The sequence below is a fragment of the Belonocnema kinseyi genome, chromosome 4, assembly GCF_010883055.1.
Source record: "Belonocnema kinseyi isolate 2016_QV_RU_SX_M_011 chromosome 4, B_treatae_v1, whole genome shotgun sequence".
Classification (NCBI taxonomy): domain Eukaryota; kingdom Metazoa; phylum Arthropoda; class Insecta; order Hymenoptera; family Cynipidae; genus Belonocnema; species Belonocnema kinseyi.
This window is the reverse complement of record NC_046660.1, coordinates 143314431-143331938: the sequence shown is the minus strand read 5'-3', so window position 1 is coordinate 143331938 and position 17508 is coordinate 143314431. Positions and strand designations below refer to the sequence as shown.

Below are 17508 nucleotides of genomic sequence, written 5' to 3'. Positions count from 1 at the left end.
ATAAAAGTTGTGCACCGATAAAAGATCTACGAATTTGTTATGAATAACTTTAGGATAGAACGTGTAGATATTCTTTTAATGGTAAAAAAGATTAATAATTAAAATGTAAAAAAATTATAAAAATAAGGCAATAAAAATACGTATCTCTTAATATCAATACGTATTATAAATTATAATTACATGAATTTATTAAAATGATACATGTTTTAGCGTATCAAAGTATAAAGTTTAATGAAAAATAACAAACAAATAATACATTAATCATGATAAATATAATTTTTACTTTATTTCGCAATATCTGAAGAAGCATTCCCAGGCCGAGTTACATAAGTAAATATAATATATACATTTGACATAAAGACATACAGAAAGTTGGTTCTAGACCACGAATTTGTTTTTCTATTTCTAATCTTATATTACTGTTTACTACATAAAAATGTACGTACAAACTGTGCAACATAATTTTTGACACACAATAAAATTTGTTTTACCCAACTATTAGAATCCGTTACTCGAAAAAGGGCCTTGTTTGGCCCACTATACTACTCACAAATTTATTTTTAACGTTCCATTCTTTTATGGTTTCAAGTTCGGACTCTGTTTCTTCTATGTATGATTCCTGACCTTCCATCGCATATGATCACTATCTTATTATCTTGAAAGTTTTTTTCAACACGTCTTTTGTCAAGAAACAAATTATCGTCAAAATATTTCCCCAACTACATTGCACAAAAATTAATGAATAATTCGATGCTAATGGATAGCTCCTCAAGAATGGTACGTAAGACAACCTTTTCTTTTGGCACATAAATCGAATTTTTTGTGTATTCTTGCAAATTTCGATCGACGTTCCACCCAAATCCCTTAAAGATAACTAACATTGTCATAAACTTTTTGGGGGGATAATTTATAACTTTATCATATGAAACAGTTACTTTTACGAAAAAATGTACAAATGACAAATTTCTTTAAATTTAGTAAACTAAGAGATATGTGACTAAGTTTCAATTTATTAAATACAATAAATTTGAAGTCAGTTGTATATCTGTTGTTATTTCGAAATTGACAGTCGTTCATGGTCAGCTTTCCAAACAGAAGACCTTGATATGCGTTAAAATGAAATCATCTCTATGCCTATCACTTCGACGTGTCCAAGGAAAAAGGTGCTATCTCGGCAGAACTGACTAGAAAGGTTCTATGCTTTCGAAGGCGCTGGAGTTCTTATACTATTTATATGAGATTTTCAAGCTTGCATGCTTTGCCAATGACAGCACTTTGTCATTTAGACCTATAGAATTTTCAAGATTAGTAGTTGTGCAGCAGCCCCTGTATTTTATGATACAGAATAAATTTCAGTAAAATAATTGACTCGAAAAAATTGTGAAGTCAATAGCAAAATTGCGTCAAACCCGTCTATGATGCATCCAGAAAATTTATTCTTTTGACATTTTTATGATCCAATTTTGCCATTATTGTTACATCCCATTGTTTTAAATAGCATCTAATTGATTTTTTCGATATGTGTGCCAACTTGCAAAAGGCTTGCATAATAATGACATCGCAGAACAGAAGACTTTAGGTGCATGCTTTTGTTCATGTGCATAATCTTTTGTGTCCCGATATAAAGAGATCTGAGCTCATCCTTCGTCCATGGAACCACTCCAAATAAATAGTGTAATACCGGGACGGCAAGAATGTTCGTTGCAGATACTTTGTTCCTCGCCGATAGTTCGGAAGACCAAATCTGCCTGATGAAAAGTTTGTATCTGCTTAAGAGAGTATTCTTTATGAATGCTACTCTGTGGCACGTCCAGATATGCATAGGTCTTTTCAGCGCGAAGATGTCATATAGCGCTTTCGTCGACCAGCTCAGGAACTTCTTAGATGCCTTTAAGTTCTCCTTGCTTAAAATACACCTTGGTGTAGTTTTCTAATCCCAAATTCATTACAGTATCTTTAGAGTATTCCTGGAGAATCTCTGGAGCTAGATGTAGTCGCCCTTTATTTTTAGCATAGATCTTAAGTGGCGATAATGTAAGGTAAAAGGGGAGTTGGCTCATGGTGTCGCCTTGAAGGACACCTCTCTGAAAGGTGACGCTATTAGTCGTCACACGATGTTTTCCACATGAGATAGTGAATCTGGTTTTTCGAAGCGGCATCAATCTCTATACACCTCACGATATGTGGAATAACCTTTAAGCTTTCCAAAAGACCGAGGATATGTCTATGGGAGGTCGAATCGAATTCTTTACGATAATCAATCCAGGCCATCAATAAGCCGCGCTGGTAGAATGCTGCGTCTTTGCAGACACATCTATCATTAAGCTACACAGGTCCGATTGCCCGAACAGCCCTATCGTTTAGAATGACTGTGAAGATCTTATGCAGTGTGTTTAGACAAGTGATTGGTCTGTAATTCATCGGGTCAACTAAGAAGCCCATCCTTGGCAGGAGTACTGTGCGTCCTTTCACCAACCACTCCGAAATAGGTTCTTCCGACTTAACATATGAGGTGAGAATGCGGGCCAGATGCTGGTGGGTTGAAGGAAACTTCTTCCATCAGAAGCTTTTGATAACATCTAGTCCCGGAACGGAATAGTTTTTCATGCCTCTTAATAATTTTGTTCACCTCCTCGGTAGTGGTAGTTGGGCATTCTTTCTCAGATTTTATGAGGGCATTGCAAAGCTCCTTGAAGCTATTTATTTTCTCTGAGTCTTCGTCCAGTCAATGCTGAACTTCGTAGACTTCTCTCCAAAATGCTTCGACCTCTTCTGGTTTGAGCGGGAGGTTGACAGTAACTGGAGGGTCTTGAAAGAGTCGTGATGGGCCAGAGAGCAACTGTTCATTTTCTCTAAATCACCTATCTCTTCGCTCTAGACTTCTCTTAGCGTCAGATAGTATCTGTATTCTATCAACGATTTTCTGCTTGGTGGTACGCAGCTTTGATCTGTTCAGTTTGTGATAGCGGATCGGATCCGCAGTTGGCGCGCGAACTGTCGAACGTTGGCAGTGAAGTTTCTGCCAGATCTTACGTAGTCAATCACACCCTGAATGCGGAACACGTACTGTCTTGCCCAGCCTATCTCTATGGTGAGTTGATGCATTCGTCTATTTGTGTTATGATCAACCGTTGGTTTTATTTTACGGTTTGCATCTGCTAAAGCGCTCGTTACATTATACACACCACAATTGATAATCCAGAGGTCGGATTCTTCGGAAAAATCTTCACGAAGCTTGTCATCCAGTGAGCTCTGAGAGAGCTCTGGGTGTTTCTTGCACCGACTTATGGATAAAACTCTTACGCCAGATTTAAAGCCAAATTTTTTTTTTTAACGAGCTTGTAATAGCTACTCTAAATTTCAAAGACCATTTAAAATACTTGAACTAAAATACTTTTAAGTTGATGCAAGCCTTTTTTAAAGACCGTGAACGCTGTGATTAGCTTTGAGTTTTCCTGTAAACTAACTTCAAATCGATTTTTGAAATGAATTTGATAGATCTTAAAGTTTCAAGAATTTCTGTCATTAGTAGGATTGGATAAAGGTCCTTTTCTGTAATATTGTTAAACTTTCTAGAGTCTAGGAAAAATCTTTCATCTTTACGCGGTTTTTTTGTCACCACTATCGGATTGAACCAATCCAAACAAGAAGGCTCTATGATTTTTTCTTGTAACAATTTATCGACGGTTTGATCAATTAATTCTTTAATTTGTTTTCTTTGTTCTGGTACATTTCAAGTTTATTTTCGAAAAGTTTTTCTAATTTGGATTGTTTGCTATCGTTAAGCTCAACAATACATTCGCTATTTTCTGAAGAGCAGTTTTCTTCTTTGTTGATTTTACCTAATTTATCAGAAATATTATTTAGTATAATTGCCTTATTTTTATAATTAATTCCTTCGTTGCTATCGAATTAACAAAGATTGCTATCGCAATCTTTGTACCAATCCTCCTATCCATTTTTCTAATTCTAGGTTCACTTAATCTAAATAAGTTTTGTGTGCTTGTCTCGTCACTAATGCCGTGACTGGGAATGCTTTCTAGGGAATGGATTTTTATGCTTGTTGGAATGCTTATAAAGCCAGGAATATCCTGTATAGGATTTGTTGCTTAATTTTGAGCGCTTTTAGATTTTTGGTGTTGTTTAGGATTGATAGTTACTAGAGGAATTTTGCTATTTTAAACTTTTGAAAAGCTTTTAAAAATCTCTTTTGTACTTTTTCAATTAAAGATATTGGGAGCGGTAAATCATTTGTGTATACTTCCATAGGATAGTGGTTGGTGGGCTTACCTGGCACGGATTTTAATTTTGGGACTAACCTGAGCATTACATGTTTTGATGTTTTGTCGATAATGATTACGATTAAAACTTGTCCATCTATACCCTTGGTTTCTTCGTTCGCGACTATTAATTTTTGTACACGGGTTTGAAAATTTTAAATTCTGGCCAGTAATTCCTTGCCCACATGAGACTGTGTGTCTAATGTGTCTATTAAGATTCGAAGTCAGAGTGAAGAAGAACGACAGGACTAGTGGGGTAATTATAACTGGGGTTGGATGGGGTGGAAGACTTACTAAGCGAAAGATAGGAGGGTATGGTGATACTAGAGGTGGGGCATTAATGCGAGAATAAGGAAGGAAAGGAGATATTTACAGTGAAGGAGAGTTTTGAATTAAGATAGAGGTTCCAAGGGACTTGATGAAGGATAGAGTCTGGGCGGTGACGAATGATATGGTAACAGCGGATTATGAGGGAGAATATACGTATGTGAGTAAGGTGGGGGTATCGGTAACAGACTATGTGATCATGAATCGCAAACGATGAGACGAGACAGAGAAATTCGCAGTTGATGGGAGACGATAGAGAAATAACAAGAGCGATGAGGAAAGGTACGTTAGCAAGCGTAGGATGAGGATAAGCGAAAAAATAGGGAGTAAGGGGTGGAAGGAGTTTTTTAAGGAATCGTTGTAGGGCTCAAATTAAAGAAAGCGGAGAGTAGAAGAACGAGGGAGAATGAGGAGGTGGAGTTGAATGACGAAGAGATAGAGAAACATATAAGGAAGATAGAAGGTCAAAGACAGCAGGTCTGGATTAGGTACAGAAAGAAGCGTGGCTGTTTAGTACACAAGCGTTTAGGAAGAGGTTAAAGGTGGGGAAAAATTTCTCAAGTGTACCCGTCTAAAAACTTGTCCTCGATTTTCTTGAAAGTCTACTGACTTGCAGTCATGGTGGACCACTTTTAATTCCTCAAAGGGGAGACCTCTAGTACGACTGATTATCGTAATACAGGGGCTCGAATTTTCGTGATGTTACCATACACAACGATACTTAATTCAATGTAACTTCGACTAAAGTTATCAAATTTAACATTTCTATGGGGGATTTGGAAACGTTTTCCTTCAGCTTTACGACCAAAATAATCATTTTTCCATAATAAGATCATTTTAGTTTTATTTTTTATTTCAAACTTATTTTTTCGTTTTTCTCCAAAAGAGGCTGGACATTTTTTCCACAATTTTTTCCAAACCAAAGCTTTTTTAATTCATTGAAAATTATTATTAGCGAAAATGGGGCAAAAGACATTGGTGGAGATATAAGAGATTCCTTGCGCGCATCTGCCGTGTTGCGAGCCTCTACGCTTAAAATTCTGGGTAGAGACAGCATTTGTTAACTTAAATATTATTTATGTTATGACTTAAATTCGGCGGAATTTCAAGGAGATCGAAAGAAAAGTCTTTAGGCAATGCATGAAGAGGTTATGGAGGGGGATTTCCTGGAGGGTGGAGGGAGGGGTTGATAATGCCACTGTATAAGAAAGAAGATAGAAATGGGCAGAAAAATTATTAAGGGATTACGCCAATGAATACGGCGTACAAAGTGTGGGCTACGGTCCTGAAATAAAGGGTGCGGAAAGACATGGAGGCGAAAGGGATATTGCCGAAAATGCAGGCGGGGTTCAGAGCGGGTAAGAGCTCTATCGGCCATACTTACATTTTATAACACGTGGTGGATAGAAAATTTACAAAGAAGGAGTTGAAAGTGTACGCGTTTTTCGGGGATTTCAAAGAAGCGTTCCTTTAGATGGATAAGGGGAGCTTGTCGGGGGAGATGGCGGAGAAGGGAGTGGAGAGAGGCCTGATCGAGAGGTTAATGGAGGTATATGAAGACACAAAATATAACTATGAGCAACATATTTATTTTGAAACAGATAATGAAAAGTATAGTATTTATTTAACTGTTTATTAACACTTGTGGTTATTTTTAAGTAATAAAAGTAAAAATGTCATATTATTTTTAACAATAGGGGAATGTTGTACAGGTTTCGGCGGGTTCTGTTTTTGGCCCATAGCTGGTTTTTTCATGATAATATTTTTGGGCTTTAATTATACCGTTTTCAAGGTCTATTAAATAGCTTACTTGTTGTGCACAAAACATAATTCCGACCCAAAAAAGTTTTAATAGATGATTTTCTGAATGTCTTCCACTCTACCAAGAAATTTTATATTGAAGGTTAGGGCACCTCTTAAAACATGAAAAATAAGTGTAAAAATAATTTTAAAACGCCATAATGAACCTTTTAGTAAATGTTTATTTGTTCAATTGTTTTTTTTTTCTTCTAGTTTTACTTCTTTTTTGGCTTTAACTAAACCCTTGGAATCAGTGATCCCCCGTTTACTTTTTCGCTTTTAACGAGATGTGCTGAAATTTCGAGTGTGAAAAGTACATAACAATAACCGAAAGTGCGATGATTTTGATTATTAATACTGCAAAGTTACTCTAAAAACGATCTTTAGTAAAAAAAAAAAATGGCGTGGGGAAAAAAGAAATAATCTGCATTATATGCAAAATCGTCTTCAGACCCAAAAATTCATTTAATTCATAAGGTTAACGTAGAAAGTAAACTACTATTGATACTAATATGTGGCAGTAATAACTGGTGGAACCAGTGCAAAGAAATTGTAAAAAACGCGCTGTCCTAACCTACACAGTGTCCCAACCTGTACTATAACGACACTCCCCTACATAACTGATCAGTCACATTGATGATCGATTAAACAAGTATAATGTGTTATGGCATATTCATCGCCGTAGCAAATAGTGGTTTCAAGCATCGTATTAAATTATTTAAATTAACTTATACCATTCTAATCTCATCAGTCACTTCACTTAGTCCGTGGCTATGATGTATAAGCGGGTTTACCCGAGTAAAAGTTTAATACAATAATAGTAATATAATGCACTTGACCGCAACTCAGTCCGTGAATGATGGGGTAAAAACCCGGCATTGCCCAATATGTCAAATTAGGCACACTACTCTTATCATGTAATTTCGTATAACTTGATTGCATTACAAAAATGCGTCCGTGCTGATAATATATACCGGCATCGCTCAATGTGGACTATTCAATAATCCAACTCTAACAAAAAATGCCTTCGACATTTTGGGCTGTAACCATTTTAAGCCTGAGACAAAAATAAAAATAATAAGATGGTAGCTCTAAGAAAGCATCCACAGGGGACTGTTATCAACTCCAACACTCGTGGCCGCTGTTTAATTATAACAGCGGTAAAAGACAAATTCGAAACTACACCATACTCGTAATTTTGTACCTGCAACATCATCGTTAAAGATTTCGTATATCGTATTAAATTATGTAACTTATAAAATCCTCATATAATCAATCACTTGACTTAGTCCGTGGCTATTATGAAAACCCAGGTTCACCCGAGTAAAAGATTGAAAAATAAAATAATAATAAAATGGAATAAAAAATCACTTTTTAAAAGTCATATTCATCGTAATGAATATTAAATTATACATTTTTCATAAACTTATATGCATATATAAGGGTTTAAAATATTTTTTACCAATTTAAAATATTTTTCTTTAGTTTGTTTTCTTTTGAATTCTAATCGATTTATTTTTGTGTGCATTACTTGTAGGCACCCAAATTTTAATTCTCGATTTACGTTAATTTTTAATGAAATTATTTAGACAATGGCTTCGATTAGCTCCGTTTCGTCCCTGACAGCGAAAAGCAGGTTATGGTATCCGGTGTTACTGTATCCAAAAACTATACGAAAATACTTTTAAAGCTTTCAAAACAAAATTAATCAATCCTCCTGACAAAAACTCCTTTGTTATGTGCTACATGGAATACTAATAAAAGTACGCCAGATTTTCGGTTATCTTTTTTCACTTTGCAAAAGAAGTTTTGACGAATGAGTAGTGTGGCTTTTGTACTAGATATTGCGAGCAGATAAGGCCTAAAAATGATGCACAATTGATCAGAGGTATGGGAGATTAGTTTACCGTAACACACATACGATAATATGACTTGATTTTCTCTTACAGAGGTATTGTATTGTGCTAAAATGAAGAGGTTAGCAAGTTTTATAAAGAAAAACTACTTAGTTTAGTTACTAGAGATCCGAAACACAAAAGTGCCCTGTATGTGGAGAAGCACCCAAATATGATATACATATGATAAATTACACAGGCCAAAAAAAAAGTTGTCTGAACGAGAGAAGTAACTAGGCTATCCTTATGGATTTTTAAGCCGCTGAATCCGAATATGGTCCCGGAATTTGTCGTAATCGTCTCAGTTTTCCCCTAGATGCAAAAAGTAGGGAAAAGCCTAGGGATTTTCTCGTCACACAGGCCATACAAAAAATTCGTCTGCACAAGACAAGTGACTAGGCTATCCTTATGGATTTTGAGCTGCTGAATCCAAATATGGCCTCAGAATTAATCTTGTTGATCTTACGCGTCTCAGTTTCCCTCTAGATGCATGTTATTTTGATAATACCAGTATACGCAAAAATAGGCACATCGATATTATATTCTTAAGTGCTTAAAACCCCTAGCTTGGGTAAATCTAGGGAAATTAAGGGGCTATCTCAGATTATATAGATTTACACGGAAAAAAATAACAAAATCCTAATATCCTTTAGATTTAGCACGCAAAACTGCAAAGGATATGGAATTTTTGTTATTTTTCACGTACAAATCTATATAATATGAGAAAGACCTTCAATTTCTCTAGAATCACCCAAGCTAGGGGAAACGGAAGGCACACTAAAGAATTTCTGTGTACAAATTACGTCTCTATAAGTCGCGGCTCTTAAAATATAACTTCCATGTCTATTTTCGGGTATACTGGTATTATCAAAATAACGTCCAGAATATCCCTATGTTTTTGCCTATTGTCTGCATCTGCCACTTGGCTCACTTGTCTCGTGCAGACAACTTTTTTTTATGGGCCAGTGTTACTATTACGATTTTCCTGACACTTATTTAGATATCAGAAAGAAAAATGGAAAGCCAAGTAAAAAGAAACTAATTGGACGAATTAACTTTTTGGAACTAGCCCGAATCTTGGTTAAGGTCATTTAGAAAAAAAATAATATAAATTGCATGCCTCGAAGTTCGAACCAGCGATACCTATTGTATAAGTATAGAGAGCGACCATATATGTTTACAGCGAATCCTTTATGGCTAGCGTGTTGGTTATACCTTACAAATTCGATTAAATGGGCCAATCTTTAACTGTATTCGCGATGACGAATTTTAAGGAATTGCTGTTCGATTTCAAACCGGGCGAATTAAACTGAATTGGATGACATGAAAACTAATGTGCGCTGATGCATATACGCGAATTTGCTAAAATTGGTAATCTTCCTAGCTGCCAGCGATCCTGAGTGTCGCTGTAAAGTTGTATTCTACAAGGGCGAATCAATTATGAAAGAGACTTTTTCTCTGTGGACCACAGAAGGTGATGTATGCCCGTATAACTGAAATTCTCCGAAGATTTTGTAAACAGTTTGGGAAATGACGTCTTCTTTTACAGAGGCAACATTGATAAACTTCCAAACAGGTGGTCAATGTTTGTTTCCAAAAGGTGAGGTTATGTAGAAAAATAATATCACTCCTTTTTGTTTTATACTAATAATCTTTTGTAAACAAAGTGTCCTTTATATTTGATCCAACGTTGTAGTCCACAGATACTTACGGATGAGGCATTAACAGAAATTTATTTATTAATTCAAAATAAACGGGTAAGCCCCTTGTACAGGGATCAATTTACAAGTTATCAATTTCAAGTGTATCTTAAATCTAAAACTAAAGCCAAAACATATAAGAAAATCTTATGCCAGGTCGTTAATAGTTCTGTAAAGCTCTGTTCTGAAGTGCGTTGCTGATGGGTCAAAAAAATCAAGGTCTGATCCATATAAGTTTGCCTCATTACAAATTCGACTTATGACTGAGTTTGTTCCATAGTTCGTTCGATGGTGGTTAATTTTGAATAGAATGTTATTTCTTAATGTTTTCGATGGAGCGTACAGGCTAATTTCAGTTAGTATTTGTGGGCAGTCTATTATATTGTTTAAAATGTTGTATTAGAAGCACAGATCAGCAAATACAAATCTCGAGCTAATTTTTGGAATGTTCTGCAATGCTTTGATTACGCTATAATCATGATCACGCCTGAGCATCGGAATCCCCAGTTGTCTAGCTGCAAAACGTAGGAATCTGTGTTGTATTCGCTCAAGTCGAATTCTGTGGATAAAATACTGAGGTGGGCAAATAACTGAGGCGTATTCAAGATGAGGTCTAACTAAAGTAAAATACAATGTTTTGAGAGTTAACGGGTTTTTAAAGTTTTTAGCATTTTCTCAGGACAAAGCCCAAGGATCTGAGTGCCTTCTTTGCTGCCTCTGAGACTTGATCAGTGAGCTTTAGTGACTCGTCAAGAGAGAGCCCCAGATCACGAACCAGCGTGACCCTCTGCAATTCATCCCCGTTAAGAAAATAACTATATTTTTCTTTTGTCCTTTTCCGCGAGAATGATATTCCTAGGCATTTTTTAACATTTACCAACATTCTGTTCAGTGAGCACCAATCTTGTAGCCTTACAATATCTCTCTGAATTTAAGTACGTCTTGAATGGATCTAATAGCTTTAAACATTTTCAGATCGTCAGCAAATAAAAGAAACATACAAAATCATAATACGGTATAAATATCATTAACATGGAGGAGGAGTAACAGGGGGCCTAGATTCGAGCCCTGTGGAACTCCCGAGGTGGCTGTGAACATTTTCGAAAAATGCCCATCAACATGAACCGATAGCGATCTCTCGCTAAGATAATTTATTAGCCAAAGGAGTAGCATTTCAGACAACCCTAAAGCCCTGAGCTTTGCCACGAGAATAACATGGTCAACTTTATCGAAGGCTTTTAAGGAATCAACGTAGATCGCATCGACCTGTACGCCATCCTCCAGGTTTTTGTTGAGAAATTGTGTGAAGAGACACAAGTGCTGTTCGTCCATAATTATGTTGTTTGTTGCAATGTAAAGTTTATCGTAGATGATACTGTCAAAGATTTTGGCAATGGAATTGAGAATTGTTATTGGACGGTAGTTTGAAATATCGTTACGATTACCATGATTATAGGTCGGTATTACTATTCCTTTTTTTCCATTCGAGTGGAAATCTCCCCTGAACTAAGGATTTATTAAAAATTATGTACATTGGTTCGATTAAAAACTCACAGCACGATTTTAAGAGGGAATGGTGGCACCCCATCAGCACCTGCTCCCTTAGTAACATCAGGAAACATTAGATAGCATAAAACTTCTTCCCTTTTAATAAACACATAAGGAAGATAGATGGGATCAGATAAATTAAATTGTACATCAAGATTTAGTGATGGCGCATAGACCGATTTAAAATAAGAAGCAAAAGAGTCAGAAATTTCGTCACTGGAAGATACCTGTATATGTCCTAAGAACATTTGTTTGAAATTGTAAGGTTTATTTTACAAAGGAACCTACATTTGATTTTTTCGAATATAGTAACAGGCTGTAGCATCTACTCGTGTCCGTTGTTACTGTGGAGCGATCATTTTCAAAGTTAAAATTAATAAAAACGTACGTAAGGTCATCAATGATGGAAATTCTACTTTTAAATTTAGTGATTCTATCGCTTGAACATTAGTTAGTTAAAATTCTGTTTCCAGAATTAAAATCTAGAGGAGCAATATTTTTGTAAAAATTATTATAAACATTTAAACATTTGTGCAATCAAAGTTTTACAACAAAATTAATACTCAAATTATTCAATTCTACACCTGGGTGACGCAAGGGTAGAACGGACCTGCAAAAGCCTCTTGCGTCTGAAATCTCACCTCCCTCACTCGTTATTTTTTCGCCCCCTAAACGTTCACAAAACTAGCACTAAACGGCCCCTCTCGTTCCGACTTCTTTCACCCACTCTCTCCCACTTCTCTCACGTGACTCAATCTTTCCTGTTAGCTTTGAAATGAATTAGTTATAGATAAATTTCTTTGTTTCTTAATGAGAAAAATAGTACATAAAATGTACAATAGATAAAATGAGTATATAAGTATATCATTTAGTAGCGCAGTTTTATTTTCGATGGGGGTGACATATTCCTCAGTTTTGTAGCCTAGGGTTCATACCAAGTTGAAAAAAGTGCCCGCCTAGCACAACTCAGCGCAACTTTCAGATTTTCATCATTATCATCCTTGAAAATTTTTGGTCAAAAAATAATTCCAAGATCAAAAGGGTTGAGTTTACTTGAAGAAGATATATCTGAGTGGAAATTGTATTTAGCAATAGTGATTCTGCTCGCCTAACACAACTTGTAGGTGTTTCAAAGTTCGATTTTTGGAGATTTGGGTCAAAAAGCACTTCCACGTTCAAAAAAGTCGATTTATACGCACACACACATACATATATACACGAAGAGTTGAGGCTTATATGGCTGCATAAAAAATGATATAATAAACCGAAACTTCCTTTGGCAAAAATGTATAGGTTTTAGTTTTTGAATTATGAAATTGATAAAGCTTGACAATCAGGAGCGCTACATAGAAAGTCGTATGTGCGCGATAGTGAGGCCAAGGCTGGGTTAGGAACTACTGCCTCTCCACGCGGTATCCCCACTCTGAGAGCCCGCTGTACGTTCGACACGGTGAAGCGGTTAAATAGTTAAGAGATCTTTTTTATATACATGCATATTTTGTAAGATAACTAACTAAATTGCTTCTTTTTTTAAAGTAAAAATTTAAAGATTAAATTTCTTTCTTTTTGCGAGAAAATGTACAGATGTGACTATAGGTGATTTCACGTGATAGCACAGTGAATTTAGAGTGATCGCAGATGATTAAAACCGATTTCACTGGATTGCAAATGTTTACAATAACTTTCGTACACTGATTACAAATGTACTCCTCGGATTGAGAGGATTTGGACAAATTCGTTATGGTTCTTAAATGGCCTTCTATTTTCTTTACGTCTTTTGTTTACCTATATTTAACATGTATCTTCAGGTTCCTCCGAGAAAAACTGAAGAGGAGCTTCGTGAGGAAGAAGAACTTCAATTGGCCCTTGCATTAAGTCAGAGTGAAGCTGAGCAAAAGGAAAAAGATCAAAAACGCTCTAAAGCAAATTCTGCACCAGTTGAGCGAGTGACGTATCCACCACCTCCATCTCCGGTACATTAGCATGAAATTAAATTTTGTAAATCTTCAATCTATGAAAAGATAATGTAGGGAAATGTAAACTTATAAATAAATCTAAAAGTAATATGATCTGTCTCACAGGGTTTAAGTCCTGCAAGAGTTCCAGATGAAGAACTGGATCCAGAACTTGCAAAGTATCTAAATCGGCAGTATTGGGAGCAAAGACAATTATCAGCTGAAGAACATGGTTCTAGAATAAACGTTACTAGTCCATCTGCACCGAATATTAGCAGTCCCATGCCTCAGAAGATCATCACTACTAAACAACAAAATGGTGAAATCGATACAGAAATGGAAATGTTTGTTAATGCTTTACAATCGCAAGTGGAAATTTTTGTTAATCGAATGAAAAGCAACTCTTCTCGGGGAAGATCAATTGCCAATGATAGTTCCGTGCAAACCTGGTTCATGAATATTACGGCAATGCATTCAAAGTAATTTTTTGTTTATATACCATTAGTCTAATCGCGTCTAACCTCTTTAAAAAGATTCGATGTTGAGGCTCTTGGAAGAATTCGGGTTTCTCTGTCGTGCACTTAATGTATATAAGGGCCATTCAACACATTTGTGAAATGGACTTCCTTTTCTTTGTAATTAAACATTTAATAGAAAAATTTAATTTTAATAACATTCTTTTAAAGTGCTTTATCGAAAGTATATTTTTATAATTCATATTGCGAAATTTGTAAAAAAAACTTTACACTTACGGACAATTATTATTTGCTTTTTTTTATCAGTAAAACGGACGGGAATTATATTTTACAACTTTTTGGCAACGATGCTTATAATTATGTTTTTCATCTTTAAAATATTTTTTAAGGTTACTGAGATATATTCAAGAACAAGACGACAAACGAGTATACTACGAAGGGCTACAGGATAAAGTTGCTCAAATTAAAGAGTCACGAGCTGCATTGGACGCCTTGCGGGAAGAACACAGAGAAAAGCTAAAAAGCCAGGCTGAAGAAGCCGAAAGACAAAGACAACTTCAAATGGCTCATAAATTAGAAATCATGCGGAAAAAGAAACAAGATTACTTGCAGTATCAACGACAGTTAGCACTTCAAAGGATTCAAGAGCAAGAGCGTGAGATGCAAATGAGACAAGAACAGCAGAAGCAACAGTACATCATGGGTATGAATTTTTTGATTGTACACGAAGACTCCAAATCCTATCTTGTTTTGACTTTTGTCAATACCACGTTTTTTTACATTCTACACACAGATTTATTTCAAATAATTAACACAGTTTGTATATTTTTCTGTCACAAACAGGAGGTTATCAGTCAGTTTCAGGCTTTATTGGACCAACATCTCAAGGATCTCCAGTGCGTCATGTACAATATCAAAATCCTGGATGTAACTACAATTCGATATCTCCATCTAATCCAGGCATCTTCGTTTATGGTCAAGCACCTATGCCAGACTATTCAATTCAGAATTATAGAGCACCAGCAGTGGGTTCTATTCCTCCACAAATTATGAGTCCGATTGGCAATCAAGAGCAGCAGCAGCAACCAAAAGATTCTGCTGTTCAAGGACAGGAAAGCCTTGGTCATGTTACGATATCCGGACCTGGCATGGTAAGTATTAGTTTGAAAAAATGTAACAAGCTTTCCCATTTCATTCCCGCGATACGACACTGTCCTTTTAACCGTACAACGCTACCTTTACCAAAAAAGTAGACACGATAATCATAACATTGTTACAAGTTGGGGAGACTACTTTACAGTAGATAATCAAACATTTAAAGTAATAATGTAAGTAAAATATTTCATTTAATTAATAGTGAGGAGAATATACGTGTTAATATATTAAATTTAGAATGAATTATTTTACGTATATATGTGCTTACATTTGATGATTATCTACTATTGGTGTGGAGGGATTGGTTAAATAAATATTGCACCAGTTTTGAAATTCGTAAATAAAATAGTTTATTTTACTGTATAAAAAATACAAAGTGGAGCGTGGTACAAAATTATTGACTGCCCGAGTAAAAGAGGTTGCTCTCGAAGTGATTAGCACGGAGGTCGAATTGTACCTAAAGCTCTCTGGCAAGGTTTGCTCTTAGTCCGATGATGTATCCGAATTTTGGGAGTTGACGGAGTGGGGTTTGCAAGGATTTTTGAGTTAGCTAAGGTAGAAGAGAAGGGATGTAATATTTTGTAAATTTTGGTCATTTATCCAAGGCTGGAGAGGGACCCTCTGTTAAGTACATTAGGTACATATGATTTCAGGAATTAAGCGACGCAGGCCCTGGCTACAATCATAAACTAAATTGCCTAAGTACTAAAATCCTTCAAATTCTGGAGACAGATGTTTGGCAATATGCTTTCTATCCACAATAAATCAAGAACCTGGGGTTTTCTTACTTCCTAAGACGCTGAGTGTCATGTAGAAATTTAAGTCTACTCATTTTACAAAGAAATTCTAAAGAATGTAGCTGTTGGAAATTATGATTTAAATAAAATTGTATTGTTACGCCGTAGCATCTACTGTAGGATAGTTTCTCCTACATAGTTATATCAAATCCAACGTACATATTAATAGTGTTCATGTTCTCTGTTTGTAGATCTCGCAAATTGGTGGTACGCCTATTCGTCAAATCCTGCCACAAAACACGCCTCATATGAGACTTCCGAATCAGCAGAGCCATTCTGCTCACGTAGAAATTTCACAAGGAATTCAGAGTCACGGGCCACAGTCACAAGTAATTCCGACTCAAGGACCACCATCACAAGGATTTCCCAAACACGTGGGTCAGCCTCCAGTGCAGCAATCTGTTCAGCCACAGGGACTATCAGGTCAGATGGCTACTCATAAAGTACCAGGTAGTCAAATAGGAAAAGAAACTCAATGTCCTCCTGGTGCAACGCCAACTTTGGCGCACATTAAACCCGGGCAAGTAGGACTTTCTGCATCAGTGCAGCCGCAAGCACCACCTCCTTCATCGTCTAGAACCATTCTCCAGCAGAGCACTTCTAACACTAGTATTCCGTGTCAAGATTCAGGGTCTATTCAGATGCCAGCACCTAATTCTAATAATATCTCTGCTCAATCTTCTCAGCACATTCCTAACTTGAAAGTTCATGGAATACACGTACTACAAGGAACGCCCCAAACGACGGCTTCAAACCATCCAATACATTTTCAGTCTCCTATTCAATCTAAATCTACAGAACAGCAACAACAGAAGCAAGAATCTAAGCTCGATACGGCAGAACTTATTTCGTTTGATTAAAATTTCTGGAGATAATTAATGAACTCATAAACACAAGAGCGGTTGTAGAATTCCTCAAGATTCTGGAGGTGAGAGATAGAATACGTTAAGAAGAAATATTATTATGTTTCCACTGGGTTCAAGAGTAGTTAAATTTTAGATTATCTAATTTCAATAAGCCATTAAAAAAATATATAAAGTCATAAGTGCAAATAAAACCACTCATACATTAAGATAGTTGCAACATAAAAAATTGTATAATATTAATTGAAAATGATATAAAGCATAAACGCCTCTTTAACCCGTTAAGGAGTTCATTTTAACCCATAAACTAGCATTATCTACGCTTTTATTGTATAAAGCTCGTTTCGTTTCAATCACTTCAAATGCGCATAAACTTTAAGGCATGAAAGTGATTTTCCTGTAACGCCTAACAGTTTATGCTTTTTAATGCCATTTAATTCTACTCGGAGAACCTCTAAATTGTATGCCATACAAGACCTTTTACTAACCAAGTATCGAACAGTGTCAATGCTATTTGATTTCATTTCGGACAAAAATGCAATTGGTACGCATTTAAAGGCATTGAAATGTTTGTTTTTTTTAAATTTTAAGAATATATATCTTTTTTCATTCTTTGGAACAAGGACCATATGTGTATCCACTACCATCGAAAGTGTAAAAATTCTACACTAAGTGTATATAACATAAAAATTGGCATGAAGCTCTAGCCCCC

The 17508-nt window shown here is 35.9% G+C and overlaps 1 protein-coding gene across 3 annotated transcripts in view; it reads left to right on the top strand.

The window, feature by feature from the left end:
• The window catches only part of LOC117171802 (hepatocyte growth factor-regulated tyrosine kinase substrate), a 191032-nt gene that overhangs the window by 160789 nt on the left and 12735 nt on the right, over positions 1-17508 (top strand). For 2 of the 3 annotated variants that reach the window (XM_033359418.1, XM_033359419.1), the window contains 5 exons: positions 13359-13523; positions 13632-13984; positions 14371-14684; positions 14825-15132; positions 16125-17073. In XM_033359418.1, the coding sequence (XP_033215309.1) occupies positions 13359-13523; positions 13632-13984; positions 14371-14684; positions 14825-15132; positions 16125-16793 (1809 nt within the window). In that variant the 3' untranslated portion in view covers positions 16794-17073. Of the gene's footprint in view, positions 1-13358; positions 13524-13631; positions 13985-14370; positions 14685-14824; positions 15133-16124; positions 17074-17508 lie in introns of those variants that run through there. The other variant, XR_004466922.1, reaches the window with a different exon arrangement.